At 54.0% G+C, this 22,327-nt stretch overlaps 6 protein-coding genes across 6 annotated transcripts; 3 read left to right on the forward strand and 3 right to left on the reverse strand.

The window, feature by feature from the left end:
* Positions 1-602: 602 nt before the first annotated feature.
* CCOS01_15033 (glycosyltransferase family 20) lies at positions 603-3,745 on the forward strand (the record flags this gene model as incomplete). The annotated part of the gene is made up of 3 exons (XM_060463175.1): positions 603-1,100; positions 1,193-3,137; positions 3,198-3,745. 3 exons carry the CDS (start codon positions 603-605, stop codon positions 3,743-3,745), a joined length of 2,991 nt encoding a protein of 996 aa, XP_060306360.1.
* Positions 3,746-5,053: 1,308 nt separating this feature from the next.
* CCOS01_15034 (subtilase) lies at positions 5,054-7,644 on the forward strand (the record flags this gene model as incomplete). Its single annotated transcript, XM_060463176.1, has 6 exons — positions 5,054-5,173; positions 5,225-6,717; positions 6,771-6,974; positions 7,030-7,117; positions 7,180-7,445; positions 7,515-7,644. 6 exons carry the CDS (start codon positions 5,054-5,056, stop codon positions 7,642-7,644), a joined length of 2,301 nt encoding a protein of 766 aa, XP_060306361.1.
* A 258-nt stretch (positions 7,645-7,902) lies between these two features.
* Positions 7,903-8,939, reverse strand: CCOS01_15035 (uncharacterized protein; the record flags this gene model as incomplete). The annotated part of the gene is made up of 4 exons (XM_060463177.1): positions 7,903-8,312; positions 8,501-8,582; positions 8,652-8,778; positions 8,914-8,939. 4 exons carry the CDS (start codon positions 8,937-8,939, stop codon positions 7,903-7,905), a joined length of 645 nt encoding a protein of 214 aa, XP_060306362.1.
* A 498-nt stretch (positions 8,940-9,437) lies between these two features.
* CCOS01_15036 (uncharacterized protein) lies at positions 9,438-11,907 on the reverse strand (the record flags this gene model as incomplete). Its single annotated transcript, XM_060463178.1, has 2 exons — positions 9,438-11,731; positions 11,793-11,907. 2 exons carry the CDS (start codon positions 11,905-11,907, stop codon positions 9,438-9,440), a joined length of 2,409 nt encoding a protein of 802 aa, XP_060306363.1.
* Positions 11,908-14,330: 2,423 nt separating this feature from the next.
* Positions 14,331-16,515, forward strand: CCOS01_15037 (iron-sulfur cluster transporter ATM1; the record flags this gene model as incomplete). The annotated part of the gene is made up of 2 exons (XM_060463179.1): positions 14,331-16,380; positions 16,433-16,515. The coding sequence occupies 2 exons, from the start codon at positions 14,331-14,333 to the stop codon at positions 16,513-16,515; spliced, it is 2,133 nt and encodes a 710-aa protein (XP_060306364.1).
* Positions 16,516-16,604: 89 nt separating this feature from the next.
* On the reverse strand, positions 16,605-21,743 carry CCOS01_15038 (uncharacterized protein; the record flags this gene model as incomplete). The annotated part of the gene is made up of 9 exons (XM_060463180.1): positions 16,605-16,995; positions 17,052-18,277; positions 18,331-18,995; positions 19,714-19,778; positions 19,857-20,131; positions 20,189-20,352; positions 20,408-20,828; positions 20,896-20,935; positions 20,992-21,743. The coding sequence occupies 9 exons, from the start codon at positions 21,741-21,743 to the stop codon at positions 16,605-16,607; spliced, it is 3,999 nt and encodes a 1,332-aa protein (XP_060306365.1).
* Between the last annotated feature and the right edge of the window lie 584 nt (positions 21,744-22,327).

The following is a 22,327-nucleotide window of genomic DNA, read 5'->3' on the forward strand; positions in this document are numbered from 1 at the left end:
GGATGTTCGGCTCGGCTCTGCTTGCTCTCTACACTATCCGTAAAGACTGTAGCTATTGTCTCTGGTCTTGTCTCTGGTGTATTCCTCTCCATTGCTGCATCCCTCCCCCGTATTCCGTCTTGCGTCTCCAGATCCCCCGGTCCAGCCCCAGCTCAGTCAGGTCCAGCCTCCAAGCGGTCAACCGTCGTCTTTTAGTCTGTCTTTGTCCGTCACTTTCTGAGCCTCTAGTCCTTCCGTGCTTGCTCTTTCCATCCATCCATCCTTTTACTTTTCTTCCCTTGGTCACATTCTCATCTTTACATACACCTTTGCCTTCTCCTCCACGACTAGACGCAGCATCACCACCTTCACCTCATCTCAACCCTGGTCATCCGTAGGGTGACATTTCCCACTTGAGGCTCGTCTGAATCTTCTGCCCGTGTCCCCCCTCTCGGCCTCTTTCTCGTCTCCCCCTGTTCCTTGGGACAGCCGCTAAGCCAAACTCTACACGTTCCCCGGCACACCACACTCAGCACCACCACCCACCTCTTTCGAGAGAAGAGCAGCAAAGAACAGAGAAAGGAAGAGTGTAAAGAGACTGAAGAAGAGAGAAAAGACGAGTCATGGAGCAACACTCCCCCGCGCCAGAGTCGTCGACGGGCGTCAACCCCGCCAACCCCGTGCTGCGAAGCATCGCCCTGTCGGACGCCGTGACGCCGGGCATCCACCAGCACACGTACAACTCTGCCGACAGCTCGCGCGCCCAATCGCCCAGCGGGAACAGCTACTTTCCTCCCTCCAACTACACCACCCACGACTCTCACCACCACCACCAGACTTCCTCTCAACAACAACAACAACAGCCTCCCACGAGCGGCAACAACATCACGAGCAATCCCACTTCGTCTCTCGCAAACACAGCTGCCTCAAATACCTCCAAAGTCCCTCCGTCGCCAGGCCCCGGCGACATCCTCAAGCGCATGACCCTCGCCGCCATGGGCCGTCGCGAGTCCCTCTCCCAGATTCGCAGCGCCAACCCAGACCTGCAGCTGAGCGGCAACATCATCTCGGCCACCTTCAACATTCCCCATTCCCTCAAGTACCGCAAAGGTTCCGACTGGGTGAGTTAACGTCTCTATCTCTGCTGTTCAAAAATCCCCTCAATTCGCGATCCTTCACCAGGACAACCCCGCTGACATCATCGCCATCACAGGAATTAAAGGCGCGCCGCGGCCAATCCGCCCTCTTCGACTCCTTTGCCTACCTCTCTTCCGACGAGACCCCCTGGAACCACACCGTCGTCGCCTGGACCGGCGAGATCGATACCCCCCAAGACGTCCTCTCGCCGCCCGGCACCCCGCCCGCTACGACTGTACACTTCTCCTCTCTCAACACCCTCTCCGCGCCCGTCCCGATCGATGGCGATGCTCGCCTGCCCACACCGCCTCCCAGCGAGGGCCTCTGGCTTCCCAAGGAGGACCAGGCCCGCCTCGAGACCCAGCTCGCCCACAGCAAGACCATCAAGACGGTGCCCGTCTGGCTCTGCGACGACGACGAGCAGCAAGAAGCGGGCGTCCTCCTCAAGGACCAGAGCCGCTGGCGCCGCTACGCCGAACACGACCTCTACACCCTCTTCCACTACAAGCAGCACGAGCCCACCGACGGTCGCAAGGAGCGCCTGCAATGGGCCGACTACTACCGCATGAACCAAAAGTTTGCCAACCGCATCATCGACCTCTACAAGCCTGGCGACATTGTCATTGTTCACGACTACTACCTCATGCTGCTGCCCAGCATGCTCCGCCAGCGCGTCCCCAATATGAACATCTCCTTCTTCCTCCACTCGCCCTTCCCCTCCTCCGAGTTCTTGCGCTGCCTGCCCCGTCGCAAGGAGGTTCTCGAGGGCGTCCTCGGCTCCAACCTCGTCGGTTTCCAGTCCTACAGCTACTCGCGCCACTTCTCCAGCTGCTGTACCCGCGTCCTCGGCTTCCCATCGGATAGCGGCGGTGTCGATGCCTACGGTGCGCGCGTGCAGGTCGGTGTCTTCCCCATTGGTATTAACGCCGACAAGTGCGAAATGTACGCCTGGACCGACGCCGTCACCGAAAAGTACGACGCTCTCAAGAAGCTGTACGAGGGCAAGAAGATTATTGTCGGTCGTGACCGCCTCGATTCCGTTCGCGGTGTCGCCCAGAAGCTCCAGGCTTTTGAGCGCTTCCTCGAAATGTACCCCGACTGGCGCGAAAAGGTCGTCCTCATCCAGGTCACCTCCCCCACCAGCATCGAGGAGGAAAAGGACGACGATGGTTCCGAGTCCCGCATCGCGACCCGCGTCAACGAGCTCGTCATGCGCATCAACGGCATGTACGGCAGCCTGGGCTTCTCCCCCGTCCAGCACTACCCCCAGTACCTCAGCCAGGACGAGTACTTTGCTCTCCTCCGCGCCGCCGACATTGGCCTCATCACCTCGGTCCGTGACGGCATGAACACTACGAGCATGGAGTATGTCATCTGCCAGCGCGAGGGTCACGGCCCCCTCATCCTCTCAGAGTTCAGCGGTACTGCCGGTAGCCTTAAGGACGCCATCCACATTAACCCCTGGGACCTCAGCGGTGTCGCCGTCGAGATCAACAACGCCCTCACAATGACGCCCGAGAAGCGCATGAACATGCAGGCCAACCTCTACAACCACGTCACCACCCGAAACGTCCAGAGCTGGATCGATAACTTCATCCGCAAGCACGTCCACGTTCTCGGCACCCAGAAGAACGTAGCCGCCACCCCTCTCCTCGACCGCGCCACCCTCCTCAAGACCTACCGTGAAGCCGGCAAGCGCCTCTTCATGTTCGACTACGACGGTACCCTTACCCCCATTGTCCGCGAGCCCAGCGCTGCCGTCCCCTCCGAGCGCGTCCTGCAGACCCTCAAGGCCCTCGCCAGCGACGAGCAGAACGCTGTTTGGATCATCTCGGGCCGCGATCAAGAGTTCCTCACCCAGCACCTTGGCCACATTGCCGGTCTTGGTTTCAGCGCTGAGCACGGCAGCTTCATGAAGAATCCCGGCTCCGACGAGTGGGTCAACCTTGCCGACGAATTCGATATGGGCTGGCAAGCCGAGGTCATGGCCTGCTTCCAGTCCTTCACCGACAGAGTGCCCGGTATGTTTGGATTGCCTTTATTGACTGGCGCCAACGTGAACATTTGCTAACATGATCCAGGCTCCTTTGTCGAGCGCAAGCGCTGCGCCCTCACATGGCACTATCGTCTTGCCGACCCGGAGCAGGGCATCCACATGGCCCGCGAGTGCCAAAAGGAGCTCGAGTCAACAGTGGCGCAAAAGTGGGACGTCGAGGTCATGGCAGGCAAGGCCAATCTCGAGGTCAGGCCGACGTTTATCAACAAGGGCGAGATTGCGAAGCGCCTCGTACACACCTACAACTCGGCACCCGCGTCCGAGAAGCACCCCGGCCCCGTCGAATTCGTCCTCTGTCTGGGCGACGACTTTACCGACGAGGACATGTTCCGCGCCCTTAATGGCCTGTCGGGCACCGAGGTCCAGCACGAGCACATCTTCACCGTTACTGTCGGTGCCAGCACAAAGGTCACTTTGGCGAGATGGCATCTGCTAGAGCCCGAGGACGTGGTCGAGTGTGTCGCGTTGCTGGCTGGAGTCGGTCTCGGCGGCGAGGCTCACGAGCACTTTGGCCAGGTCAACTTGGCTGCTCTGAGCACGGTCGAGGGACACATTCCCGAGTCGGAGAAGTGACTAAAGAAGAAGCCAAGTAAGCTGTGATGAGGGAAGAAGAGCATACAGCGGGGGGGAGTCATACAGCCGGGAGTATGGATAGAAAGCGGCATTCTTTGATTTTAGTGTCATTACCTCAGCCGCCGGTATTTGCCTTTTTTTTTCCACTTGTTTTGATATTCACACAGACACAGACACACTCCCCGATGAACAGAGCGAAAAGTCATCGAGCAACATGGGAGGTGGTTGATACGAGGCATGATGCATGGGCTCAGCATGGGAGCGGAACAGCCCAGAGAGACGGGCTAGATGCATATAGACTATATTCTTATCCTACACATTGGACTTCATATCTGCACATTCGCTTCAATGTGATGACAATGTGATGCTTCTAGTGATCTTGGTGATGCCCCCCTCTTCACATGTCTTATTCACATGTCTTATTCACATGTCTTATTCACATGTCTTAGCAGCTCCAAGATGGTGTGTGTAACGGCCCCAGAAAACAACGTCACATTGACAGCGGCTGTGCTCGAGATCGTCGGATCTACAGCCCGGTTCCTGGCATACGCTCGGGCGGAATGGCCGAAACTCAATTGAAGCTTGTTTGCTCCGTTGGGACGGACGAATCACTTGTTTTCAATTGGAAATGTTTGGACAAAAAAGTAACCTGATCGTGTACACAGAGAGACTCGCAACTCTCAGATTGACAACACCACGGACTCGTTGCCTCTCAGAGCATTGTTGAATAGAATGTCGGTGACTCCCCAAGAGCACGTTTTCGCAGGTTCAAGATCCTAGTCGTGTGGATCTCTTGGCGAATGCTACGATTCTCGGGGCTGGGGGAGCGATTCTTGATGCTCAGTAGTGAGCAAACATGGCCTCATCCATCACTATAAGCACCTTGCGATTTGATGACTGACATGACTCCTGTCGCGAGTAGTTAGATGTAATTGTAGACAACTTAAAGACTCGATCTCGCTCAATATATACATCATCTCACCAGCCATACCCAGCGCTGTCTTGGCACATCCTGATAGAGCGAGATCGGACCCATCACCGCTTTCGACCTCCCTCTTTGAGCTTCCTGATCCGACGTTGGATTATCAAAAAGAGAACGAGCACATTACAGAACCCTTGCTCGCATGAGATGCGGGGCAATTGATACGCATTGCTGGAGACTGCGAATTGTGCGCAGAGAAGCGTATGATGAGTTGTCGCGATGGTTTAAAGGTCGGTATGCTCGCTGTCTCTATACCCGACATGATGCAGCCGCCAGTCACAGCAAACTCGTGACGGTAAATGTGAAGAACTTGGCCGAGAACCACGATGCGCTGCCTTTGGATCTTGTCCGCCCTCGCCTGGGTCGCCAAGGCCGCCGCTCAAGACATCACCGACGACGACTCTCCAAAGATTGAAGCACACCGCTTCATCATCGAATTCGCCAGCGTAAGTCCTCTCACCATCGCTAACTAATTCCTCAAGACTGACCAACAACAGGGCACCCACGCCAAAACCAAACGCGACGAACTCTCCTCCACAGGAATCCGCGTCCTCGAAGCCTTTGACTCGCCACTCTTCTCCGGCGCGAGTCTAGAAACAAACAACCACACCCTCGAATCCCTCCTCATCCTCCCAGACATCGTAGCCGTCTGGCCCAACATGCAGGCATACCTCATCGCCCCCGTCAAGCGCCAAGTCGCAGTCGACCCTACCGCGACAGCAGCGCACGCGGTACACTGGGCCACGGGCGTCGATGAACTCCACCAACAAGGCGTCCGCGGGCAGGGCGTGAAAGTCGGCATCGTCGATACAGGCGTATGGTACAAGCACACCGCCCTCGGCGCGGGCTTTGGCCCCGGGTTCAAGGTTGCCGGCGGCTGGGACCTCGTCGGGGACGGGTGGGTCGTCGGCGCCGAGAAGAAGCCCGATGCGGACCCGGCTGATGAGCAAGGGCACGGGACGCATGTTGCGGGGATCCTTGCCGGGGAGGATGTTTCTTCCGGGTGGGTTGGTGTTGCGCCTGATGCGAGTTTGTATTCGTATAAAGTCTTTGGTCCGGGTGATGGGACGGATCAGGCGACTATTATCGATGCGTTCCTCCGCGCGTACGAGGATGGGATGGATGTTATTACTGCTAGTATCGGCGGTCGAGGGGGATTCGCGAGTAATGCCTGGGCTGTCGTTGCGAGCCGGATCGCTGCTGAGGGCGTGGTCGTCACCATTGGCGCCGGGAACTCGGGGAACGGAGGGGCGTACTACGCCAGCACGGGGAGTTCGGGCGAGCATGTGCTCAGTGTTGCGAGTGCGGAGGTGAAGCGCGATGAGGTGACGGGAGGAGGTATCCTGCGGCCGTCGTATTTCACGAGTTGGGGCGGGTTATATGATTTGTCTGTCAAACCTGATGTTGCTGCGCCAGGGACGGATGTGTTTAGTACGTGGCCTGGTGGGGATGATAATGAGTTTGTGTTGCTGTCTGGGACGAGTATGGCTACACCTTATGTTGCTGGTGTTGCAGCGTTGTATATCTCTAAGCATGGCGGGAGGAGTGTTCACGGCAAGGGGTTTGCGAGGGACCTAAGTATGAGGATCATCTCAACGGGGGCCTCGTTACCGTGGTTGTTATATAGTGGCGATGCGGATGAGGCGTATCGGGCCCCGTCGCAGCAGGTTGGTGGTGGGCTTGTTGATGCGGCCAAGGTTGTTGGATATCGAACGAGCTTGGAGCTGACGAGGTTTGGGCTGAATGATACTGCCAACTTCCGCGCGAATCAAGGGGCCCTGGTCAGGAATGGGGGGAATGAGACGGTGAGGTATAGCTTCGAGGTTGAGCGTTGGGCTGGGGTTGAGATGCTCAAGGCTTTTGACGGACGGGACCCGGGAGAGACGCCAAGGATTAAGTATAGGGCAGAGATTGTGCCTAGTAATATCTCGGCGAGGGTTACGGTGCCGGAGGAGTTTGTGTTGGGTCCTGGAGAGGAGAGACGAGCAGAGTGAGTTCTCCTCTTTGAAGAACGGATGTTGAGGATGAAGCTAACTTCTCTAGATTCATCTTTGAGGCGCCAGAGGGGGTTAATCAAACAGCGCTTCCGGCCTACGGCGGTCGTCTCTTGGTCAAGAGCAACAACGGGGAGACTGTCTCCGTTCCCTATCAAGGATTGGCTTTCAACTTGCAAGAGCAGATGGAGAGTCCCTTCCATGGAACATACCCGTGGTTGAGGTCAACAAGCGCGTACAGCAATAAAACAACGTGAGTGTTATATGGCCGTTGACCTGTTAGTACATGAAGCTAACTTGAACTACAGCTTCAACTTTGAACTGGCTAGTGGTATACAAGACTTTCCCATGATGTTCATGAAGGTCAAATGGGGCACAAGAGAGGTTCGGTGGGATGTAAGTCAACTTCAACACCCAACCCTTTGGCAGTACGGCTTAATACTGACCCCAAGCACCAGATTTATGGATCCGACTTTGACGAGGCCAGAGACTGGGAATACCCTCCCGTGTCCGGACAACGAGGCTACATCGGCGCAGCCACATCCTGGGCCTCTGCCGGTAAGACGTCGAGCTTCAACCCCGCTCGTCACAACGCCAGCGATACTTTCTCGTTTCCAGAGACGGATGTCGCGAGAAACGCACTGACGACGGGCGGGTTTACGACAGCGTACTATTGGTTTGGCAAGTTGGGCGACGGAAGTGTCATGGCACCGGGCAATTACACGTGAGTTCTTACACCACCGTCCCCAGCAGATGATGTGCCTTGGATCAAACGATGCTGACTTGGAAACAGAATGAGGTTTGCGGTGCTGCTACCATTTGCTGATCCCCAGCTAAGTGAGAGCTGGAAGGGGTTGACGACCAAGTTCACAGTCTTGCCGAAAATTGGGAACAGCACGATCAATAGAAGGGGATTCTGGTGAGAAGCTGGGCGTTCTCCGTAAGAATATTGTGAATGATTTACTGTCTCGAAGTTCCCATAGGTGCATCGTTGGCTTGGGCAAGTCCTTGTAGTAGGTGCCTCGTCTCTATGCCAGTCGTTCCATCTCAGGTCCAGTGGCAGGCCCACTCATAAGTGTCCCTAGCATGTACACAGTCCATCCACGCCCTCTTATTGAACTCCGAAACTATCTGAGAGGAAAATCGAGCCTTTCTTCTCCAATCCTCCTAGTGATTCCTGATTACTGAAGTCGTTGGACACCGTCATCGACGAGCTTGATCATGCAATCGCTGCCAAAGTCTGGTTGCTCCTGGCACAGAGTCTTAAACTCAGGCATCTGGAGATGCAGCTTCCGGGCCCATGGCTTGCCAAGCGTAATCTCCAAGAATGTTGCCTTGAGAATGTGTGTGTTGTCCACGTCTTGGTAGTCTGTATAGAGAAGTCGACCGGCATTGACCCAATCTTGGGGGCTGGGTTGGTGCATGCCTGTGAATATGGCTGCCCGTTGTGTACGGGATAATGTGTAGGCTGTGAGCTCCCACTCAACTTCGGAGCAGAGGACCTTCACCAAGAAGTAATCGCCTAGTGTCCAGAGCTGAATGGCGGTGTGCAGGAAGGTGTCGTTCTGGCAGACGCTGTAAAAGTCGAATACTGTTCGACGGTTCGCTTAGCCAATATCCTCCAAGGTGCTTCAAGGGTGAAGCTCGACTTATGAAAGGAGTATGTATTGTATCCAGTGGATTTCATTGACAACAGTGTAACCTTCCCACCCACGATCATCAAAGGCATGCAGGGAGAAATAAGGAGCAGGAGGAGCGGGGTGAAGGAGATCTGCTTACCACCGGTGTAGATGTAGTTGATGAGGAGATCCATTTGTTTCTCAGTGAAGCAGGTGATCTCGACAATGCCAGTCTTGGCCTCCTGTTAACAAGTTAGATCGTGCATTTACAATCTCCATTGTCTCCATTGTCTCCATTTACAAAAACATACTGGCCAGTCGCCCGTCAAGCATCTCATGAAGTACTTGGAACGCGCGCACAAGATCGACTTGTGCAGATTCCATGTCTTGCCTTCGCACTTGATTTGGCAGTCTGAGAGCATGCCAGTCTTGAGGAGCCTGTGTGTCCCCCTTTGTCAGCTCCATCCTATCGAATGACGATTGCGGGCTGATGTATTTCTGATCGAAGTAGCCGAGGCTGAACACGGGGCTAACCCGGATTTTTTCAAATGGTTCTTGCATCAGATGACTTACTCATAATCATCGGATGAGAAGGTCATGGTGATGCGCTATGGCGTGTGTAGTATAGATGTACTGCAGCCAAAGTTGAAAGAGAATCTGGAGAAGTTTTTATAGCTGATGCGAAGACGATATCTCTGAATCACAGCCTTTGGGGGCAGGACCGAGTTGCTCCTGCCTCCTTCCTCATGGTAAATTTGTGTATTCCTGCTTTTTCTGGCAGCTTAAAAACTGAATATAAATGTCACAGAAGTATCTCTTAAGACGTATCCAAGCCATGGCCATAGTATACGAGAGAATCAAATCTGCTTCACGCTCATGCTCGATTCGCTTCTCTTGAGAAATAATCTGAGCACAAGAAATCTTTGAAGAATTCACAAGTTCGATATCAAGATAGAACGTGTTGTAGAAGAGAATGAATTGCAGCAAGAGGTATCTAGTCTATATCTATAGCACAGCGAGTCCAATCAGAACGTCAAGGACAATTGACTTCTAAAAAAGTATGTACAAAGAAAAAAAAAGGTCAATGTCTGTCTGCCTTAAATGGTAATGTCCGCCGAAGCGCGGATGTCGCGCGAGCTGGAGCCAACAGAGAAGGTGTACTTGCCCTTGGCGATAGCCCACTGCTGAGCAACCGTGTCCCAGTAGCTCACATCACGTCTGCGGACGCTGAAGGTCACATCGCCGGCAGCGCCGGGGGCGAGGTCGATCTTCTCGAAGCCGCGGAGGACGCGAGGGGGCTGGGCGGCCTCGGAGGGGAAGCTGATGTACAGCTGGGCGACCTCGGCACCCTGGACTCCGCCGTCGTTCTTGATGTTGGTCTTGACGCTGATGACCTCTTCGAAGAGATCCTCCTCACCACCGGGGACGAGGGTGCCGGTCGGGTAGGTGGAGTCGGCGGCGGTCTGGTTGGTGACCTTTGCGTCGACCTTGCCGTAGGTGAAGGCAGTGTAGCTGAGGCCGTGGCCAAAGGGGTAGCGGACGGTCATGTTCTTGGAGTCGAAGTAGCGGTAGTCGATGAAGACGCCCTCGGTGAAGTCGCAGTCCTCGGTGTAGCAGATGGAGACGGGGTAGTCGTCGGCGTCCTTGGCAATGGTGTGAGACAGCTTGGCGCTGGGGTTGACGTTGCCGTAGAGGACATCGGCGATGGCGTTACCGCTCTCCTGGCCGAGGAGACCAGAGTAGATGACGGCGGTAATGTTCTCGTTGTCGATCCAGGCGTCGAGGATGCGGGGGCCGGCGGTGTTGACGACGACAACGGTGTTGTTGCAGTTGGAAGCGACGGAGGTAACCATGGCATCCTGCTCGTCGTCGTAGAGGAGGCTACGGTCGCCACCCTCGCCGGAGTAGGAGTTGATGAAGGCAATGCAGACCTCGGAGTTCTCGGCGTAGTTGGTGAAGGAGGGAGTCATAGCAGTTCCCTGACCAAGGTTGCCGAGGCCACCGCCGCCACCGCCGGTCATACCTCCGCCGGTGCTGTTACCGCCCATGCCTCCGCCCATGCCGCCACCGGTGCTGTTGCTGGAAGAGCCGCCGGGAGGGCTGCCGCCGCCACCGCCGCCAGACATGCCGCCGGAAGAGGTGGAGGTGTAGGTGTTGTTAAGGAGCCACCAGATCATGCTGTTGTCGTCAATGGCGCGCTGGGTGATGGCCTGGAAAGGGGTGACCAGGTAGGGGAGCGAGAGCTGGCCGGAGCCGGTGCCGGAAGCAAGGTGACCCTGGTAGACGTCGCTGTCGGTACCCTGAACGCTGAAGGGCTGGTTGGGGCCGGCGAGGGCAGGGCCGGCGTGAGCACCAAAGAGGGAGATGGTACGGGGCTTCTGGAGAGGGAGACCAAGGCCGGAAGTGTTGGAGTTCTTGAGCAGGACGATGGACTCGCCGGCGACCTGGCGAATGAGCTTGGAGTGGTTGCCGCGGACGTCACGGTACTCGGTGGTGGAGGCCTTGGAGGGCTGCTTGCCGTCGTCGAGACCGACGTAGTAGTATCCAATGACGTTGCGGACAACCATGTCGTCGAGGCGGGCCTGGGTGAAGCTGCCGTTGTTGATGCCGGCAGTGAGGATGTCCTCGGTCCAGTAGGTGCTAGAGCCGTAGTCGAGACCGGCGTTGGCGGAGCCGTAGGAGGTAGACTGGGAGTTGACATCGGGGAAGACGAGACCGAGGAAACCGAACTCCTTCTTGAGGAGCTTGCTAACGAGGGCGTTGTTCTCGCAAGAGAGGGTGTCGTTGACGCGGGTCATGCCGCACATGACGGCCATCATGCCGGCCTGGACACCATCGGCAAAGGGCCAGGAGTAGAGCTCGTGGATGGTCTTGTCGTCGGCGTTGGAGGAGTAGACGTTGGTGGTGGTGGCGGAGATACCAGAAGATCGGTTAGTCTCCTGCTCGTTGAGGAGGAAATGACGGCCACCGGCGATGACACCAGCGGAGTTCATGCCGGAGATGGCCTTGCCCATGGCGATACCTGTGAGGTAGGGGTCGGAGCCAAAAGTCTCGGGGGTTCTTCCGCCGTAAGGGGTGCGGCCGAGCGGGCCGGCCTCGGGTCCGTTAATGAGGTTGTAGCCCATGCCGTAGAACTCGTCACCGATGGCCTTGAACTGCTCCTCGATGAGCTGACGGTTCCAGCTCATGGTCAGGGCGTTGGCCATGCTGAAGCCGGAGACGTAGAACTGGTAGTTGATGCCGGAAACACCATCCTTGTTGTTCAGGGCGGTCCAGGTGGCGTTGCCGGTAACGCTTTGGCCGGTGATGATGGAAACCTTGGCGGCGGTGTCGAGAGTCGCAACAAAGGCCTTGGCCTTCTGGTAGGCATCGTCGAAACGGCCGAGGGAGACTATTGATGACAGGTTAGGTATAAGTGAAAAACTTCACTTATAAGAGATGTAAGTACGTACCATATCCGTCGGCGAGAATGGCGTTGGTGAGGGTGGAAGAAGAGTTGGAGGCAGCAAATGCAGAAGAAGCGAAAGAAAGAGCGGCGAGCGCGCCCGCAGAAGTAGAAACCTTCATGCTGGGCAAGAAAAGCGAATGTCTAATAGTGGTTGAAGCAAAAGAATGAAACTGGTTGATGGGTGTTCATCTCAAGTCTACATCTTGGCGAAACGTCTGAACTTATATCAACGTTGTGTTTCCATGTTTTCCCATGTTTCCTCCTGTTTGCTCCTGTTTCCTATGGATTGCAGTTTCATGCTCCGCCGTCATCGTTGCGTGGCCGATGGGGCGATAGCGCCGACGTCCCGAGTTTACCTCCGTAGTTCGTGGTGATGATGATCCACGGTGAGCCCCATCCATCGGCGAAGTTCCACGACCCGGCATGTGGGGGATGCTCCCGGACACCGGGCTCAGATCTCGGCCTTATTCTAAGAGGTCTTGTCCATTGACAAAAGAATTCACCTCGATATTGTCGAAATCATATTCAATGGAATTATCAAAGCTCATTATATTTTCTGTATATTTCCTAATGATTTGAGGACTATTGTACGCTGAGCTGTTTACTATCACAGCTCTGGTGTTGAAGTTTGTAAGCGGCGGCGGGAGGCGATATCGCGCGTCGCTAAGAGACTCACGATAAATTAAGGCTGCGAAGCGGGCCACATCTGAGCCACATCTCTAATGGCGTTTAAGTGTCTTTATCATGGAGACTCCGATTTCCCAGGGTCAAATGTATGCGAGAATTCTTTTCCAGGGCAGCGGAAAACCCGGGACCCATACCGGGAAATCCGAACTCTACGTGGGCGACGCGTGGCTGTCTCCGTAGAGGGACCTCGAATAATGCTATTCCCTGCTCGACGTACTAGAAAGTTAGAAACTCTGCAATCGGAGCCCATGGACTTGGGAAAGGGAACTAAAAGAAGCGGCCTCGCCCTTGGGGGCTACCGGGCTAGAATGCGCAATGTTCTAAAAGGGGTATTTGTCTGCTCGCAGATCCCGGAGGCGATCTTGACATCTGCGAGCTAAACCACGTGGATGGTAGCATTGGGCTATCACAATCATAATTCACAAGTGCGCCATTTTGCTTGGCGATGTTATCAGATGGACAATGGTAGCTGAAGTGTTGGACTCTTGAGTTCCAAATCTCGGATCTTGATGGAAGCTGATCCGTCAGCCCAGCCAGAGGCGTTGAGATACCTCACGGTCTGCCCACTACGGCTGGATATCTAGACCAGTGCATGTGGTTACGCGGCAAAGCTTTGGGTGCGTCCGAGGGGCTGATGATAGGGTGACAGTGAGTCGATGGCGAGACATAGGGATAAGAGGGCGGGCGAGGCCGACATCAACAATCAAAACTTTACATGGTACCCCCCACTCAATCTTTGACAGGAGTCGCCGCCATGCCGCTTCTTCACTTCCAAAGTTCCTAATCGGCTTGGAGAGAGTCCCGCCGGCACAACCACTCCGGAGCCCCTGACGTTGGTGATAACTGTTGACTGTTATGCAGATTGTTCCACATTGAAAGCTTTTGAGCCACAGCACCGCCTTGGACCGGATGAACGGCGTGTGAACCCGAACATGCGTCTTGGGATCCGACTCTAGAATTAGAAGAGGGCGGCTGCGCAGGCGATGAACTAAAACCTAGGCACGGCTCTAAGAACGGGCGAGCCGCATCGGCCGGACATAAATCTAGCCCCCCGGCCAGCTTCAAGGGCGATAACCGAAGCTTGGCGATTTTGAGAATGCTTTAAGGAGCACGAATGCTCCGAGCGGCGATGCATACGTCACCTGCACTGCGTTGGCTCTCACCTTTTCGCATATTTTGCACTCTACCTAGACTTGTAGCCCGCGATGTTGTTAGTGCTGAGCAGAGCCAGTGCTGAGTTGATGCATTTGAATTATATGGCCTAAAGATCCATAAGCGCCAGAGAGAATAATTCATACCATCAAAGCTCTTTCACAAAGCGCGTGTTTGAGTTAGGCTGGTTCTTCTTCCTATTCTGCCACGGGAATGATCGGTGAGCATTCTCGGTGTGCCTGCAGACCTTGGTCCGTGACTGGTGAGTCTCGGTAAGAAATTGCGCAACTTGCTGTGCTCGGTGTGCTCGGTGTGCCTGGTGTGGAGCCAATCGGGCGGGCTCTCAAGGTGCCTTAGGCGCCGGCGATTGCATCATCCCGGCCGAGACGCTCGACAATGCCGAGCCCGGTGCTTGCGACTTTTACGCCTCGTTGTGCATCATCGCCGCGTTTGACACCCAACCACGTACAATCCGGTTGCCGTTCCCCTCCCGCATCATCCGGAAACCACGATTGGCCTCATGTTTGCTGTCTGAATTCTTCAATTGTGGTGAGTTGCGCCAATCTCCGTCCACCTATACCCGTGATCGGATCGTTTATCGATAGCTCGGCTCAGCCCCCTTCACCCCGCCATTCGCTGACACGTCTCTCACCGCAGACCCCACGAGAAAGATGATCGAGTTGCGGCGCAGGGCACGATTACGATGATCATCCGAGCCGTCACCAAGACTCCTTTGGCCTGCCCTCGAGGCATCTCCCACACCCAATTCTACCGACCGGCATGGCTTCCTCAAAGCCCCCGGGCCCCCATCCGCATCTTCCAAACGAGTGCACCTTCGAGACGCGACCAACCCAAGCCGCCGACGACGGCAAAGATCGATAATGGCGCCGACAAGACCACGGCACAGCTCTCCAAGGCAGAACCTGCCAAGGCGAAGAAGAGTACGGCCGTCGATCCTCTCGCAACGCCAGAAAAGTCTACACAGGAGCAGCGCAAGGCCGACTGGGCCATCATGAAGGAGATGTCGCGATACTTGTGGCCCAAGGACAGCTTGAGCACAAAGTTCCGCGTCGGACTGGCTGTTTCCTTGTTGATTGGCGCAAAGGTCCTGAACGTGCAGGTTCCCTTCTACTTCAAGAGCATCGTGGATTCTATGAATGTCGACTTTGGCGCAACCGGCGGCACGGCGGTGACAATCGCGGGGAGTATGATCTTGGCATACGGTGCGACGAGGATAGGCGCCACAATCTTCCAGGAGCTCCGAAACGCCGTCTTTGCTTCCGTTGCTCAGAAGGCCATCCGGCGAGTCGCTTGCAACGTCTTTGATCATTTGCTGCGGCTGGACCTCAGCTTCCATCTGTCCAAGCAGACCGGTGGACTGACAAGGGCGATTGATCGCGGTACCAAGGGCATCAGCTTCTTGCTGACGAGCATGGTCTTCCATATTCTCCCCACTGCACTGGAAATCTCGATGGTCTGCGGTATCCTGACGTACCAGTATGGCGCCAAGTTCGCCGCTATTACGGTGCTCACCATGGTTGGATACACGGCCTTCACCATCTGGACGACAGCTTGGAGGACAAAGTTCAGGAGACAAGCAAACGCGGCCGACAACAAGGCATCGACAGTTGCCGTAGACTCACTGATCAACTATGAGGCTGTCAAGTACTTCAACAATGAGAAGTTCGAGGTCGCGAGATACGATCAGGCCCTCCAGGTCTACGAGAAGAGCTCCATCAAAGTCGCAACTTCGCTAGCCTTCCTCAACAGTGGACAAAACATCATATTCTCCTCGGCGCTGACAGCCATGATGTATCTGGCTGCTAACGGTGTTGCCCAAGGCACGCTTACTGTCGGTGACCTCGTCATGGTCAACCAGCTCGTGTTCCAGCTCTCCGTACCCCTCAACTTCCTTGGTTCCGTCTACCGTGAGCTTCGCCAGTCATTGCTCGACATGGAGACACTGTTCAACCTGCAAAAGGTCAACGTCTCCATCAAGGACGCGCCCGACGCCAAACCCTTGGCTCTGTCCAAGGGTGGACAAATTAGATTCGAAAACGTCACCTTTGGCTACCACCCCGATCGCCCCATCCTCCGCAACCTGTCACTTACCATCCCGGCTGGCAAGAAGGTCGCCGTCGTCGGTCCTAGCGGCTGCGGAAAATCTACCTTGCTCCGACTCCTCTTCCGTTCGTACGACGCGCAGTCTGGCCGCATCTTTGTCGACGATCAGGATATTCGCCAAGTCCAGGTGGACTCTCTCCGCCGGGCCATTGGCGTTGTTCCCCAGGACACTCCGCTTTTTAACGACACCATCGAGCACAACATCCGATATGGCGACATGTCAGCACCCCCGGAGCGCGTCATCGCCGCCGCTCAGCGCGCACGCATCCACGAAATCATTGAGCGGTTCCCCGATGGATACCAGACGAAGGTGGGAGAGCGTGGCTTGATGATTTCCGGCGGAGAGAAGCAGCGTCTGGCCGTCAGCAGACTCCTTCTCAAGGACCCGCCTCTGCTCTTCTTCGACGAGGCCACCAGCGCGTTGGATACCCACACCGAGCAGGCTCTTATGCTCAACATTAACAGCATTCTTCGTGAAAAGGCACGGACCAGTGTATTCGTAGCCCACAGACTGCGCACCATTTTCGACGCGGACCTCATCATCGTACTGAAGGAGGGTAACGTAGCCGAGATGGGTACCCATCGTGAACTTATTGACAGGGGCGGACTCTATGCTGAGCTCTGGAGTGGTAAGTCGCTCGCCTGCATTGGTGGTGATAATCTGACTGACGTCTTGTGTAGCTCAGGAAACCCTGTTCGATGCCGATGGCCAAGAACGCGAGCAACCAGAGGAGGATACGAAGAAGCCACCTGCGGCACGCTAAAGATACCATGTCCATTCAGTTTTTTATTCGAGACCATAGCAAGCATCCCGCTTTACCTCAACCTAGAAACTGCCTCTGCTTCGTGAATGCTATGGCCGAAAGAGACTATCGTCCGTCTTCTTCCTAGGAACTCTGCCCTTTCGCCGCCGCTGCCGTGCGGATAGATACGACATTCGATACCTCCACCCGGTGACGCTGGCTCGTCCATGATTTGGCAACCAGGTATCTTTTGGTTCCGCCGTACTCGTCCAAGTCGGTATCTCCTCATTCAAGAATTCATGGGGGGCTGTACTCTTGTCGGCCGATCTCAGCATCCCGTTTGCCCATCCCGCGATCATATCCCACTTGTAGCCATACAGAAATGCTAACCCTATGACCCCAAACGTGACGGGGAGGGCCGAGATCCAGAAGATCTTTTGGTCGTAGTTGGTATCTCTGATGTCGGTCGTATTCATTCCGAAAAAGCTCGTAATGAATGACCTAAATCTTGTGATCAGCCCCAAAAGTTCAACAACTCAAGGTGAAAGTTGACCTACAATGGCAAGAAGAACAAGGTAACTATGGTAAACACCCGAATCGCCTTTCCATGGCCCTCGTCAAGGATTTCGATTCTCTGCTTCGTCTCGTCTCTCAACACCCTCACCTTCTTCCGAAGAACTCCAAGCGCCCTATCGCGCTCCGCCAAGCGTCGCTGCTGTCTGCGCACGCACTTGCTCTCAAGTCTGAACAGAGATTTTCGTTCCTTATAGTAGATCCAGTCGGTCGTGGGGTACTTGAAATTCAATGGGGAAAAGAGCCTCTGGTACGCCCTCAATAGTCCTTGCTGCGAAGCGACCACCATCTGCAAAGCCTCCAACTCCTCTTCAAGAGCATGGATCTCTACAAAAGCCTGCCGCTTCGGCTTTCGGTTGGTGTTGAAACGGAGTTTGGCAGTGTGGTTCCGGTAGTGACTGATGAGATCGACCTTTTCGTTGGTGCCTCGCTTGGAGATGTTATTCTGCAGATTGCTGATCAGCGCAACTGCCAGGAACTCGGGGCCTATTGGTGCGATAATGATCCTGTCCATGTCACCTCTACTGGTTCCCAATAGGATGATGTCCTCTTTCGCTCGGTCGAGGTGATTGCGAACACGCTCTGAGATTGCTGCCGCATTCCTCTTGAGATCCATCAAGCGTCGCTCAGCATGACGGCCGTATAACGAATCAGGAGTGACAGTGAGTCTGTTCATCCAGGAAATCTCCTTAGCTTTCAGTACGAAAAGGCCAACGATCCGCTCAAAGGCCTCAACTAGGCTATTGGGCAGATGAGGTCGGCTGTCATGGCAGTTGACCGAGTCTCCCAGGCTAGTCACGCTCATGACCAGCTTGTGCAGCTCCTCTGTCCGGTCAACCATGTCTAGTAACTCTTCATAGAATAGCTCTAGACACGAAACCACTTCGTTCCTAGGAGCTTCCTTTGATCTGACAGTCCGGGATTCTTCGACTGTATGGCGGCGGATCCAAACGAAACAGGGATCATCAAATACCCGGTCCCCTCTCGCTTGGTGCAGACATGGAGTTCTCATGTGAACCTTGTGCCAATGGTCGAGTGCTTCTTCTGGTGACAAGTATCGTTTCACCTTGTCGCACTCATCGCAATCGCCTAGAGCTCTTGAGCCTGAGATTGAGGCTGACTCTCCTGGCGGAAAGGGGGTAGTAGGCCGTGTTATAAACCAGAAAAGCTGATCCGTTCCTTTCATCTCATCGATCGACCACTGAAGCCCCTGAAGGATGTTAGTTTAGACACAAACGTTTGCATTTTGCTTGAAGCCCTCACCCTCAATATTGCGTCGACTGAGCCCCAGTATCGTTTATAGACCGGATGATGGACGAGACGCCCCTCGTCGGGAAGAAAGGCGCTGAGCATACTTTGAGAAACGCTAAATATTCTCGACAAGAGGAATGATTCATGGTCCTCTTTGGAATCCATCAGTTTCCAAAGATCATTACCAGATCGGAGATCTTCGCTTGATGAATTGTGTATAGGGTGGCGGAAGTGTGTGTTGGGTTGAACCTTCGGGTCCAACTCATTTTCTTCGTTTTCGGTAGACCCAAACAACGTCGACGCTGGAGCTACAAGGCTTTCAGTAGACCCCTCATGTTCAATGCTGGTCTTTAGGTCTGGTTCCTGTAGATCGGCGTCAACTACAGAGTTTGAGCCTGGATTGACGTCCGGCCTCGAGTTAGTCTGCGCCACGCCCTCAGTTGCCTCTCCAGTTGGTTTGGGAGGAGATAATTGTAGCATGCTAGCTAGCCGCTGCGTAAGCTCGCCCTTGGTACATTCGAAAGAAGCCTTGTACCATTTTCCCATTCTATCCGACTCGATAGTCGCATTCAGATTACCCAGTAGCTGAGTAAGGGTCTTTTCAATCTCGGACTGTGATCTCTTGTCGTCGTCCCATGTTAGTCTCCAGGCAAGAAACGGTACAAAGTTGAGATCGCCTAGATCCAGTGGCGGTAAGCTTGTGGAGAGAAAACTTGTTCCAAATCCCCGATCGGGAGTTTGTCTGGTCCACGAGCCATTGAAAGAACTTGCGTCACTGCGTGTTCTTCTGAACTGCTCCTGATCAGTGAGCCAAGATGGAAATGGCTCTGCTTCTAAAGGAGATTCGCTGGCATAAGTAAAGCTTGGAGTTCTTGAACGGCTTCGACGTCGTCTATGACGTGATGCAGGAACGTCGGACGTGAGATTCGATCTCAAACTCCTCGTTGACATAGATCGAGTTGTTTGTCTGTGAATTCGTGGGAGAGTAAATCTTCTTTCTTCAACAAACTCGACATATGGCTGGCCAGGCTGTAATCGTGGGCTACCAGTCTGCACGAGGTGACCATTGTCAGCTTCATCTCGTCATGAAAATGATGTAATTACGTACTGTTTGACTCGTCTGATCCGATTCTTCTGTTTCCTTTTTAAGCTTGAAGAGCCTCGGGGCTTCAGCACCCTCAAGCGAGACAGATGACTCAAAGTTGGCCATGTTCCTCATCCTAAAGCTTGTTTCCGACATGGATGTAGTCAAGTCAACAGTGCCATCGAGTGATGAATTATCAACGCCCAAGTGTGAGTCAAATGACAGGGTTGAAGTTTCAAACGTGTCGCTTCCTACCTGGTCTAACCCGTCTTCTGAAGGGCTCGGAGAGTCACCACCATATTCCCACATACCGGGATGCAGTACCATCTGCATATCCATGTCGATCGGATTCATGTTTGTGGCTCTCGAGTCGGACCTGAATGAACTAGGTGAATGGTGGAGAATCATCAGTACATATGGCGCACAAAAACGTAAGATCTCATTCATATCCCACCTCCGGCGCGACGCTCTGCGGCTGCCCAGATTGCTCCTGCTCCCCGCAGTGAGGAGCTTTTCCGACAGGGCAAGGAATTCCTCATTGGGTCTCCGCTGCGCCTCGTGTTTCTCTCGGATTCCGAAGACATAGTCCTCGATCGTCTCGCTCGCAAGTAAGTTCAGCCAGATATCTGCTGTGATTATGCCCCAATAATCGTTGACTAGCACGTAAGCAGCTGCATTTACAGGACCTTGCCCCTTAAGTGCCAGTGCCACCGCATGCTTGAGGAAGTCCTCCAATTCTTAGTAAAATTCCTAGTAGGATGAAGCTGGTGTCAACCGTGAACTCACTGCATATTTCCAGTCAGCTTTAACGACAACATGATACCGACACATGTCTTGTTCGTTAATGAGCCTGACGGTGTAAAGTCCTGCAGATGATTTCGTCCGGTCAATCTTGATCAGATTTTGTTGTATCTCTGGCGACAAGAGTTCTGAGAAGGTGACGATCAGGTCTGATATAGTCAGGAAGTGTAAGCGAGTGCCTTATTTAGTAAATGGAAAGCTTACCTGCACCAACTATTAGGGTCCAAATTTGCGGAACCTTCAATTTGGGCGGTCCATCCTCGTCAAGCTTAAAATTTCGTCCTCGAGAGTCATTATTGGGCTGTGTTTCGTCGTCATAGCCATAGAGAACTTCTCGAAGACTCCTCATATAGTGCTTCCCGGGGAATTTTTTGGCAGAGCGCCTGTCGGTAAGAAGAAGATGAGATGAAGAGATGAAGACTACAGGTTCGGTATCAGAGGCGTCTTCGTCTGCATAGACCCCAAGTGAGCTGTTGTATCTCCCAATGTATTGGATCATTGAGCCAGGTTCGAGGTAAGAGCCATTTTCTGAAGATCTCTCACATTTCGCAGTGACTTCTTTGAGAACTGTAAGTGCTACTAGCCTAAGTGATTGGGATATATATGGACAGTCTGATATCAGAGTCTTTACTTGTCGGTCAGTGACCACGCTTTTGTGTTTGTGAAGTTGCTCACGATTGTTCAAAGCTTACCTCCATAGTCGCAACATTCAAGGACTCGGACTGTACGTGTCTAAGGTATCTCTTTGTCAGTTTTGACATTTGCCTCATGGTTTGGGTTATTCTCACAGCCATCTTAACCGAACAAGGGATTCATCTGTAGCCCCAAACTCGTAGTCTTCCGGGCAGGCAAGAGTGATCTTTTGGTTGCCGGCTCGATCCATATAGAACTCTGCTGCATACGCTGTATTGAGCTCCGTCTTAGCTCCATTAATGAGATCTGACTTTTCTTGATTCCAAGCCAGAAGCTTTCCGGCAGTAGAGTTCATGTCATTGTCCATGGACGATTTTGTGCTGTTCAGATTTAGAACCCCTGAGTAGATCACTGGACCTTCAAGATTGTCCCAGTCCCAATCCGTGTCATCTAGCGTCGGCTCTTCATCCTCGTTCCCAGAGAAGTCTCCGATTTCTCCCGTCTCTAGATGCGGCGTCTCTGTATCAGGGGCATTGACGTTGATCCAGTCAAAGCCTTGATCTTCATCTCGGGGGCCCGTCTCACCGCTATCGCCGACTTCAGAAGTCCCTTGATCTGAGCTTCGGATTCTGTTGCTGAGTTCAAGAAGTTCCTCGATGTGATTCTGTCCGAGCGCCAGCTGAACAACAATGGTGTCTCCATCTTCGGCAAAGGAGTATCCAAGATGTATCAATGCGCGCTTGGAAACAATCCGTGAAGGAATCCGCGTCGTGCCACGTTTTGGGCGAGAGTCACGTTGAAAGGAACTGACACTGGGCGTTGGTGACCGGGAAGGCGATTCCGGGGAGTCTGACCAATCATCGAACCCATCCTCTTCAAAACGGATCTGCTTGGGCTTGGTGGCCATGTTTGCGGCGGCAAGGGAGAGTTACTAAGCATGAAATGTTTTGGCGCTGGAAGCCGTTCGTTGGTAGGTCCGATGGCTTCCGCTACGCAAGGCTCAGAGGCCAACCCATCGCGGCGGTCAGTGATAATTGAAGCTCGATAATTTTAGTGCTGATGGATTTTGCGATAGCAATATTTCTCGCAGCCTTGCTTACTTAGGACGCTGCTTGAGCTAACCTCAGCTAGGGTTCAGCTTTGCAAGGGTTGCATGCATCATGACGCAGCTTCTGGTGCATTTCCTCCACACACCATTGTAGCATCGCGCTCATTCCGCCTGCTTAGAATGATGGCGGGAGATCACCAATATTTTGAAGGAGGGAGACGAAAATTTCTGCGTGCAAATTGGCGCTGAGGTCAAATCTAACTTGTTCCCGCGAAACCCAACAATATTTGCTTTCTAATGACAAGTAAGGGGCCAAGACAAGTTGCTGACTTCACATCCACTTTATTCAAATTCTGAGCAGCATATTGAGGTTCGAGTCAACACTTGTACGGATGGTCGACGCGTTGAGGATGGATACTTGTGGACTCGTCTAAGAAGAAGAT

The sequence above is a fragment of the Colletotrichum costaricense genome (assembly GCF_030867565.1).
Source record: "Colletotrichum costaricense strain IMI 309622 chromosome Unknown Scaffold_22.1, whole genome shotgun sequence".
Lineage (NCBI taxonomy): Eukaryota > Fungi > Ascomycota > Sordariomycetes > Glomerellales > Glomerellaceae > Colletotrichum > Colletotrichum costaricense.